A 10,430-nucleotide genomic window follows, 5' to 3' on the forward strand; every position below is an offset into this window, starting at 1 on the left:
TGAGCCTACATACAGAAATCCTTACTCTGTCCCCACCCCTTAAATACCTTAAAAATCCCAAGTCAGTCTCCTTTCCTTATTTTCTCAATACATTTTTTTCAATACATTTTTTAACATGCTTGTGAGTTCCACCATGCTCTCTCTAGTAGCCTCATTATATGAATAATAAACTTTTACATATCTTTTTGCTGTATGTTTGGCATCATCAGTCTTGATATCTGCATCAAATTATAGGTGGAGATCTATCCTATTTCTTCCAGTGGCTGCATCAAAGGGACACACTAGATTAAATGTGATGTACTCATATATTGTGTTTTAAGTTGAGAGTGAGAGGAAAAACTCTATTGCCAAATCTATCTGGTACTTTCAGTTTGCTTACTGTACGCTCAGATATGTGGAAATATGTAGGGCCTTTATCTGTGTATAGCTGGTTTGGCCATCCTCATTGGATCCATCCACACCCGGCTTTGCTTAGTTCATTACCCTCTGACTGTACTGTTGACAAAGCAGTTTCTCACAATGGCCTTGCCATTCACCAAGTCATTCTATTATGATATTAGGCACATAAATGGTTGAAGGGTGGGGTGGGGAGACAAGAGTCATTGGTGGCTTATTTGGCCTTGGCACTGGAGAAAAGGCTCCTAGAATTCAGATGGCTTCTTCTGGACCCTCATTTGCTTCTACTGGAAGGTAAATGCTCTATGCTGTGCACTGGATTGGTGATTGCTGAGGTTTGACTGGTGCTGGTGGTTTTAGGAGGATAACTGCCTGGCATTGACTGCTTGGACTTGTGATCCTTGTTATTTTAGCTGTGGTATTGTAGTCCCTGAAGGTTGTGGCCTCTTTGCTGTAACCATTGTTATAATAGGTATTCAGTAAGTGGGTACTTTTATTAGGATATGTATGTGTATATATATATTTATAAATGTATATACATAGACACACATATACACATGAACACATATATATGTGTAATATATATTCATAAAATAATAACAAAATAAAAATAATAAAGTGAATAAATTTATTGTTACTGAGGAGGCAATTAAAGACAAAAAATGATTGAGGATTGTGGTAAGGAGAAAATGAGATCATCTGCAGAAAGTACTGGTTACTGAGGATATCTATAATGGTAAAGGTATATATGGTAGTATTATACAATTATATATATATATATAATTGTATATATATGTTTATTCATAAACACACAGGCTGGAAAAGCATTTTGCAATATTCCTTTTGAGTTAACAAATCTGTCTCACCCCATTTCCACTACAGAATGTTAACACTATTTTTTTGATAATCGGAAACCATGATTATTTTCCTCTCACTTTTTAAGATTAAACACTTCATTTTAAGATCCTTGTAAATTTACATGTAGTTGTAATAAAAAATACATAGAGATTCCTTTTACCCTTTACTCAGTTTCCTCAAATTGTAATATCTTGCAGAACATTAGTACATTATCATAAGCAGCATATTGACATTGATATAGTGAGGAGATAGAAAAGTTCCATCAATACAGTTATCCCTCAACTGGCCAAGATACTTAGTCTTGAGAATTTAGGGGTTTTTTAAAATCTTTTTTTATTGGAGTTCAATTTGCCAACATACAGCATAACACCCAGTGCTCATCCCGCCAAGTGCCCCCCTCAGTGCCCATCACCCAGTCACCCCAACCCCCGCCCACTACCCCTTGTTTGTTTAACAGAGTTAGGAGTCTCTCATGTTATGTCACCCTCTTTGATATTTCCACTCATTTTCTCTCCTTTCTCCTTCATTCCATTTCACTATTTTTTATATTCCCCAAATGAATGACACCATATAATGTTTGTCCTTCTCCAGTTAACTTATTTCACTCAGCATAATACCCTCCAGTTCCACCCATATTGAAGCAAATGGTGGGTATTTGTCATTTCTAATGGCTGAGTAATATTCCATTGTATACATAGACCACATCTTCTTTATCCACTCATCTTTCAATGGACACCGAGGCTCCTTCCACAGTTTGGCTATTGTGGATATAGCTTCTATAAACACTGGGGTGCAGGTGTCTCAGCATTTCACTGCATCTGTATCTTTGGGGTAAGTCCCTAGCAGTGCAATTGCTGGGTCGTAGGGCAGTTCTATTTTTAACTCTTTGAGGAAACTCCACACAATTTTCTAGAGTGGCTGCACCAGTTCACACTCCCACCAACAGTGCAAGAGGGTTCCCCTTTCTCCATATCCCCTCCAACATTTGTTGTTTCCTGTCTTGTTAAGTTTCACCATCCTCACTGGTGTGAGGTAGTATCTCATTGTGGTTTTTATTTGTATTTCCCTGATGGCCAGTGATGTGGAACGTTTACTCATGCGCTTGAGGCCATGTCTATGTCTTCCTCTCTGAGATTTCTGTTCATGTCTTTTGCCCATTTTATGATTGGATTGTTTTTTTTTTCTTCTTGGGTGTTGAGTTTAATAAGTTCTTTATAGATCTTGGAAACTAGCCCTTGATCTGATAGGTCATTTGCAAATGTCTTCTCCCATTCTGTAGGCTTTTACTTTTGTTGACTGTTTCTTTTGCTGGGCAGAAGCTTCTTATCTTGATGAAGTACCAACAGTTCATTTTTGCTTTTGTTTCTCTTGCCTTCATGAATGTATCTTGCAAGAAGTTGCTGTGGCCAAGTTCAAAAAGGGTGTGGCCTGTGTCCTCCTCTAGGATTTTGATGGATTCTTGTCTGACACTTAGATCTTTCATGCATTTTGAGTTTATCTTTGTATTATTTCTTCTTTAAAATAGGTATTATTTATTCTTTAAATGTTTGATAGAATTCCCCTGGGAAGTCCTCTGGCCCTGGACTTTTGTGTCTTTGGAGGTTTTTGATGACTGCTTCAATTTCCTCCCTGGTTAGTGGCTGGTTCAGGTTTTCTATTTCTTCCTGTTACAGGTTTGGTAATTTGTGGTTTTCCAGAAATGCATCCATTTCTTCTAGATTGCCTAATTTGTTGGCATATAGCTGCTAATAATATGTTTTTAAATTCGTTCGTATTTCCTTAGCATTGTTTGTGATCTCTCCTTTTTCATTCATGATTTTATTAATTTGAGTCTTTTTTTAAAAAAATATCTTTTTTTTTAATTTTTATTTATTTATGATAGTCACAGAGAGAGAAAGAGAGAGAGGCAGAGACATAGGCAGAGGGAGAAGCAGGCTCCATGCACCGGGACCCCAATGTGGGATTCGATCCCAGGTCTCCAGGATCGCGCCCTGGGCCAAAGGCAGGCGCCAAACCGCTGCGCCACCCAGGGATCCCCTTTAAAAAATATCTTATTTATTTATTCATGAGAGACAGAGAGAGAGAGAGGCAGAGACACAGGCAGAGGGAAGAGCAGGCTCCATGCAGGGAGTCTGACGTGGGACTAGATCCTGGGACTCCAGGATCACGCCCTGGGCGGAAGGCAGGCACTTAAACCGCTGAGCCACCCAGGCTGTCCGAGTGTTATCTTTTTAATAAGGCTGGCTAATGGTTTATCTATCTTATTCTTTCAAAGAACCAACTCCTGGTTTTGTTGATCTGCTCTACAGTTCTTCTGGTCTCTATTTCATTGAGTTCTGCTCGAGTCTTTATTAACTCTCTTCTTCTGCTGGGTGTAGGATCTATTTGCTGTTTTTCCTCCAGTTCCTTTAGGTGCGAGGTTAGCTTGTGTATTTGAGGTTTTTCCAGTTTTTTGAAGGATACTTGTATTGCGATGTATTTCCCCCTTAGGACTACTTTTGCTGTATCCCAAAGATTTTGAATGGTTGTATCTTTATGTTCATTACTTTCCATGAATCTTTTTAATTCTTCTCTAATTTCCTGTTTGACCCATTCATCTTTTAGCAGGATGCTCTTTAACCTCCACATGTTTGAGTTTCATCCAAATTTCTTCTTGTGATTGAGTTCTGGTTTTAAAGCATTGTGGTCTGAAAATATGCAGGGGAAAATCCCAGTCTTTCGGTATCAGTTGAGACCTGATTTGTGACCCAGTATGTGGTCTATTCTGGAGAAACTTTCATGTGCACTTGAGAAGAATGTGTATTTAGTTGCGCTCAGATGCAAAGTTCTGTATGTATCTGTGAAATCCATCTTGTCCAGTGTATCATTTAAAGCTCGTTTCTTTGGTGATGATCTGCTTAAAAGATGCGTCATTTGCAGAAAGTGCCATGTTGGAATCTCCTACTATTAGTGTATTATTATCTAAGTATGCCTTTACTTTGGTTATTAATTGATTGATATACTTGGCAGCTCCCACATTAGGGACATAAATATTCATGATTGTTAAGTCTTCTTGTTGGATAGACTCTTTAAGTATGATACAGTGTCCCTCTTCATCTCTTAGTACAGTCTTTGGGATAAATTTTAATTTATCTGATTTGAGGACTGCTCCCCTAGATTTCTTTTGAGGACCATTTGAATGGTAAATGGTTCTCCAACCTTTCATTTTCAGGCTGGAGGTGTCCTTAGGTCTAAAATGAGTCTCTTGTAGACAGCATACATATGGGTCTTGCTTTTTTATACAGTCCAAAACCCGGCGTCTTTTGATGGGATCATTTAGCCCATTCACATTCAGAGTAACTATTGAAAGACATGAATGTAGTGTCATTGTAATACCTATTCAGTCCCTGTTTTGTGGATTATTTCTTTGGGCTTCCTCTTTCTTTTACAGGGTCCCCCTTAATATTTCTTGCAGAGCTGGTTTGGTGGTCACATATTCTTTCAGTTTCTATCTTGGAAGCTCTTTACCTCTCCTTCTATTCTGAATGAGAGCCTTGCTGGATATAGTATTCTTGGCTGCATGTTCTTCTCATTTAGTACCCTAAATATATCCTGCCAGCCCTTTCTGGCCTGCCACGTCTCTGTGGAGAGGTCTGCTCTTAACTTACACGGGGAGAAATATTAGGTTAAGAATCTCTTGTCTCTCACTGCTTTAAGGATTTTCTCTTTACCTTTGGAACTTGCAAGTTTCACTATTAAATGCCAAGGTGTTGAATGGTTTATATTGATTGGGGGGGGGGGAGACCTCTCTATCTTCTGGATCTGAATTCCCGTTTCCATCCCCAAATTGGGGAAGTTCTCAGCTATGATTTGTTCAAATATGCTTTCTGGCCCTCTGGCCCTCTTCGTGCTTTCTGGAACCCCAATTATATGTAGATTTTTTCCTTCTGAGGCTATCATTTATTTCCCTTAACCTTTCCTCATGGTATTTTGTTTTTGTCTTTTTTCCTCAGCTTTCTTCCTTGACATCAACTTGTCTTCTATGTTGCTCACGCTTTCTTCCACCTCATTAACCCTCATTGTTAGGACCTCCAATTTGGATTACATCTCCTTTAATGGATTAATTTCGGCCTGATTAGATCTAAAATCTGCAGTCACGAACTCCCTTGAATCCTTTATGCTTTTTTCCAGAGCCATCGGTAGCTTTATACTTGTGCTTCTGAATTGGCTTTCTGACATCGAATTGTAATCCATATTCTGTAACCCTGTGGCAGAGAGTACTGTTTCTGATTCCTTCTTTTCTGGTGAGTTCTTCCTTCTAGTGATTTTGCTTGGTGCAGTGTGGCTATATGAGTGGGCTGAGTCAAGCACATCCACCCTGACCTGAGTAAATTTCACCCTAGATGATTCTGACAAGGTCAGAGACCAGAAAATATAGATCATAGCAAAAGAAACAAAAGGACCACTAAAGTGAAAAAAAGATTTTAAATAAAGTAGTAATAAATAAAAGGTGAAGAATCCTAAAGAAGAAGAAAAAAAGAAAGAATAAAAAGAGAAGAAAGCAAAAGTAAAGAGGAAAAAAAGAAAAAAGAGAAGAAAAAAGCAGGGAGGACTGGGAGATGGTGGTGGTGATAAAGTTGTAGTGGAGGGAGAATGTAGTCTACCTGAGTCCTAGAGGGCAATCCTCTTGGTTCTGAGTATATTAAGTTCTGTATGTTAGAAGATGCTTAGTCTCAAATTTATATAAACCAGCAGTACTTGCAGAAAGCCCGAACATTGAACCACCAAAACATAAATGAGACAAAAGAAGGGGGCCCGATGGGAATGAAGAGAGAATATAATCTCACAGAATGAACCAGCACAGTATACTACATGGTTCTGGGTGCATGCTGGTCGTGTTTCAGAAGGTATTAACTTCTGCCATTGCAGAACAAAATGAGGCAGAGGAAACAAAAAAACACAAAGCAAACAAAAATCTCGTATATCTCCCAAAATTAAATTGAGTATGTTGAAGGGAATCTAGAAGTGGAAAATATATCTAAGACATGTAATTGTATACATATGAAAGTCAAAAAGGAAGAAACTTAAAAATGAAGAGCTGATAAAATATTGTAGTTAAGGTGGGAATAGAGAAAAAAATATTGGAAATTTTTAGTCTGATATAAAAACGAGTTGTACTGTAAAAAGGGAAAAAAAGAAAAAAAGGGTTGCTCTCTAGTTCTATATAGTATAAATCCCTCGACTTTCCCTGGAGCTTTCCAGTGCTGCTTGGTCAAGAACTTGCTCTTCCCGTGTTCTTGCAGCTGGTGTTCTGTAGGAGGGGCCTGCTGTGCGGATTATTAGGTGTGTGTACCTGGGGAAGATGTCTGCCCCCTTTGGGTGTCAGGCTCAATTGGAGCTGTTTATCCTGTGAGGCCTTTGTCCCCTGGTGGTCCCACCCCTCCCAGGCACAGGGTGAAACAAGGAGGAACAACAACACTGGCAGCAGCTAGAATTCCAGCTCTGGAGTCAGCTCCCCACTAGTAACTAATGCAGTCTCCAAGTCCACACTGGCCTAGATACTCCTGGGGCAGGTGCAGGTATCCTTATCTACACATCTTGGGGGTACTCAGGGGCAGGAGAGTCCTTGCTGTCCTGTGCCCTCCCTGTCTCCCCCTGTCCTGGGGGGAGTACAGGATCATGGTCTGTGTCCACCAAGTGCCCTGGGATCTGGGGCCCTGTGCTGCTGGATTTGCGCTCCCAGGTTCATGGCCCCCAGAGGCAGCAGGGCAGTTACCTCCATCCCGAGCCACCCACCGAACCAAGTGACTTCTCCCAAATGTCCTGTCAACTGCACGCTGTAGCCCTTTACCGAGTTTGGTCCAGTTTGTGGAGTGCTTTCCCCCAGGGCACATTTCCTCTATTTTGACTCGGGGAAACTGGAGGCTTCACTGCCCCTCCTGCGACTCTGCCTGATTTCCCTGCTAAGTGCTTTTCCGTCCAGGAAGAATCTAGTGCAGATTTTTAAAGTTCCCACTTTTCTGGGGCTGGTCTCTCTTCTCCTGGAGGCTTTCGCCTCCCGGCCTCAGCTCAGCTCCTCGCAGTGTCCCTCTCCTACTGGATTCTTTTTTATTTATTTATTTATTTATTTATTTATTTATTTATTTATTTATTTATTTATTTTTTAAATTTATTTATGATAGTCACAGAGAGAGAGAGAGAGGCAGAGACATAGGCAGAGGGAGAAGCAGGCTCCATGCACCGGGAGCCCGACGTGGGATTCGATCCCGGGTCTCCAGGATCGCGCCCTGGGCCAAAGGCAGGCGCCAAACCGCTGCGCCACCCAGGGATCCCTCTTTTTTATTTATTTCTGCCTTAATCCCTTGCTAGAAGCAAAAACCATTCTCTCTGTAGCATTCTGGCTGTTCTCTCTTTAAATCTCAGGTCGAATTCGTAGTGTTCAGGATGATCTGACAGTTACCTAGGTAAGTTGGTGGGGCCAGGTGAGTTGACGTTCCCTACTTCACCATCTTCACAGGACCACCCACTGCCCCATTTCTGATAGGCAGTAAAAGCCACAGAATCAGGATGCACTACAAACCAAGATGCTCTAAAATCCAGGTTTAATAGAAAATAGCATCAATTTGAGCAAATTCACTTTGTATTCAATTAATGGGGGGGGGGTATTTTTCTTGGGCAGTAGGAAGCAGTACATAAAAAAGAGTAGCATAAGTTGTTATTAGTTTCTTTCTACTTTATCTGCCCAAAGATAGCAGATTCAGGAGCTACAATAAGAGAGGGAGGGTATTTAATCCAGCTGTAACTAATTACATGTCTCATAATAGCTCCTTATGGCGCCGGTTTGTAAATGCTGTAAGAAGGCACAGCTAATTAGGATCAGACCAAATGACTTCAGCAGAATAGGATAAGCCAAATAGAGTTGATTTTATTACATCATGTTTTCTTTGAAAAAGGAGAGGTTAGGAAATGAGGCGCCCTGTGACCATCCTGGATTTTTCCGAGCCGAGACAACAGAAGACCCCAGAGATTGGAAAACGAGCTGTCCAGTACGTGCCTGGTCCCATCCTGGTAGGGGTAAGGCACATCTAGTGCCCAGAGCAGAATGGTGAGGCCCCCAAGCAGCCAGAAGTCCTGAATATGCCTCCCTTCCATCAAGGTCACCCTAAGACCCTCCCCTAATGAGCTGTCAGATGCCCATCTCCAGAGGGAGGGAAACAGGGACCAACAAATCATAAAAGGCTGGGTGCATGGGCCTGTTTGTCCGGAGCAGTTTGCTTACATTTTAAGGTAACTATCATTGTTGTCAGGTGCGAAGCCCACCTTTTGACCACAAGAAGGAAAAGCACGAAGGGCTGGGCCCCAGACGGCCCATTCCGGGCACCCCCCAAACTCCTCGTCCTCCCATCCTCCAGTTGGCAGCCACAGTGTACCGGCAGTTCTGAGGGGCCGCCCTTTTGGGCCTTCCAAGGACCCACCCAGCGAGGACTCTGTAAAGCGCAGAAGGCGGCGCTGCAGAAAACAAAAACGTGGACTCTCCAGGAGGCGCAGTCACAAAACGCTAGTCCCAACCCGATTCCTCCAGTTCCTGAGAGACCGTCAGCTCCGGCCCCGCAGCCACTGCGCCCTCCTGTCCCCATAGTCTTCTGGCTCCAGCAGGACCACATGTCCTCCTCACCTGATGGCCTGAAGACAAAAGAAAGCCGAACTTCGGACCCACGCGGCTCCACACACAGGACGAGGTTAGCCTTCCCACCTGGGACCCTGCGGTGATAAGCTGTGGGTCAGGCCACGCCCCAGCCATCTATGATTGGCTGATGGATCCCAGGCCCGCCCCTTCGCCCCTACCCCCTGCTTTGTCTTGTAGGCTTGAGCCCTTGGTCTCACCTCTACTCAAGACCTCTCCCCTGCCTCAGTATCTTGATGATGTCATAACAGAGCCGCCTACATAGACCCTGGTCTCTCCCATTATTCTTGTGCTGAGGATCCACTTCCCTTCTTCCCAAGTTTTCTCACTTCTCCAAGGTAACTGGGACCTCTAAATAAGCAAACACTTCTTTCCCAGTTAGCTTCCAACATGTGGAACTGACTTTTTATAGCCAGAGAGCCTAAGTACGCTGTGATAACCACACAATGGTTTGGAAGCAACGCTCAGTGGCATCTGTTCTAATCCTTGACCAGGTCATGGAGGAGGGGAGCTCATTGAGAGGGTGGGCAGTTCAGAGTCATTCACCCTCATAGTTGAGCATTTCTGTGACAGTGGTGCTCTCCTTTATAAAAGTCACATTTGGGAGCACCTGGGTGGCCCAGTCTGATAAGCATCTAATTTGGTTCAGGTCTTGATCGTAGGTTCCTGTAATGGAGCCTCTCATGGGGCTCCCTACTCAGCGAGGAGTCTGCTGCTCCCTCTGCCTCTGCCCTGTTCGCTCTCTCTCTCTCTCTCTCTCTCCCTCCCAAGTAAATAAATAAAATCTTTTAAAAATAAAATAAAAAAATAAAACTCACATTTTCAATTTTCTCAGCCACTGAACATGGTAGTAGTCAGTTTAGGGTAATCACAGGAGGATCTACTGAGGCTATTCATCTATATCTCCTCAATCCCTAGCACTTTGCTTGGCCCACAGGCAACACTAAATACCTGTCTATAGATTGAAGTAATACATCCATTATAGAGCAGTAATTTTGGACAGCAGCACCACCCAGTGTCCATGTTGGAGGGGAAAAGTGAGGATTCCATAGTTACTTGAAAGGACTAAATGCCCGATGTTATTTTCTGGATACTCACCCAGAACCTTAGAGCATTAAAGTAAGATGGAGATAGGATTATAGCTTGTCTCCTGTATTTTCCATATGGCTCATGTATGGTGGTAGAAATACTCTACATAGAACAAAACATCCATTCCCTTTTCTGTGCTCTTGTAGCACTTCATGTTAATTTGAGAATTTTGTGCATTTGTTGGAGAAATTTTTAAAGCAGAAGGCCACCTTCATTCAACAAATAATATTTATTGAGTACCTACATTGTCACAGGCACTAAATATAATAAACACCAATGTTTCCATGACTCAGAGTTGAATGATTTTAACATTTGGGTTTATTTACTGTCTTTTTTAAGAGTAAAAATAATACAGAAAATTTGAGGTTCCCTTGACCCTTTCCCTGTGTCCATTTACTCTTCCACTTCCTCAGAGGTAGTCCTA

At 42.1% G+C, this 10,430-nt stretch overlaps 1 protein-coding gene across 2 annotated transcripts; it reads left to right on the top strand.

The window, feature by feature from the left end:
- Positions 1–588: 588 nt before the first annotated feature.
- Positions 589–9,449, top strand: LOC144307994 (uncharacterized). Of its 2 annotated transcripts, XM_077888108.1 has the most exons (6): positions 589–690; positions 5,425–5,537; positions 7,657–7,697; positions 8,187–8,279; positions 8,541–8,972; positions 9,098–9,449. In XM_077888108.1, the coding sequence occupies exons 4-6, from the start codon at positions 8,200–8,202 to the stop codon at positions 9,180–9,182; spliced, it is 597 nt and encodes a 198-aa protein (XP_077744234.1). In that variant the 5' UTR covers positions 589–690; positions 5,425–5,537; positions 7,657–7,697; positions 8,187–8,199; the 3' UTR covers positions 9,183–9,449. The 2 variants fall into 2 exon arrangements, with proteins under 2 accessions (XP_077744234.1, XP_077744235.1); XM_077888109.1 differs by lacking the exons at positions 589–690; positions 5,425–5,537; positions 7,657–7,697 and having other exon boundaries at positions 8,079–8,279.
- Positions 9,450–10,430: the final 981 nt, after the last annotated feature.

This window comes from Canis aureus, chromosome X, assembly GCF_053574225.1.
Source record: "Canis aureus isolate CA01 chromosome X, VMU_Caureus_v.1.0, whole genome shotgun sequence".
Classification (NCBI taxonomy): Eukaryota; Metazoa; Chordata; class Mammalia; order Carnivora; family Canidae; genus Canis; species Canis aureus.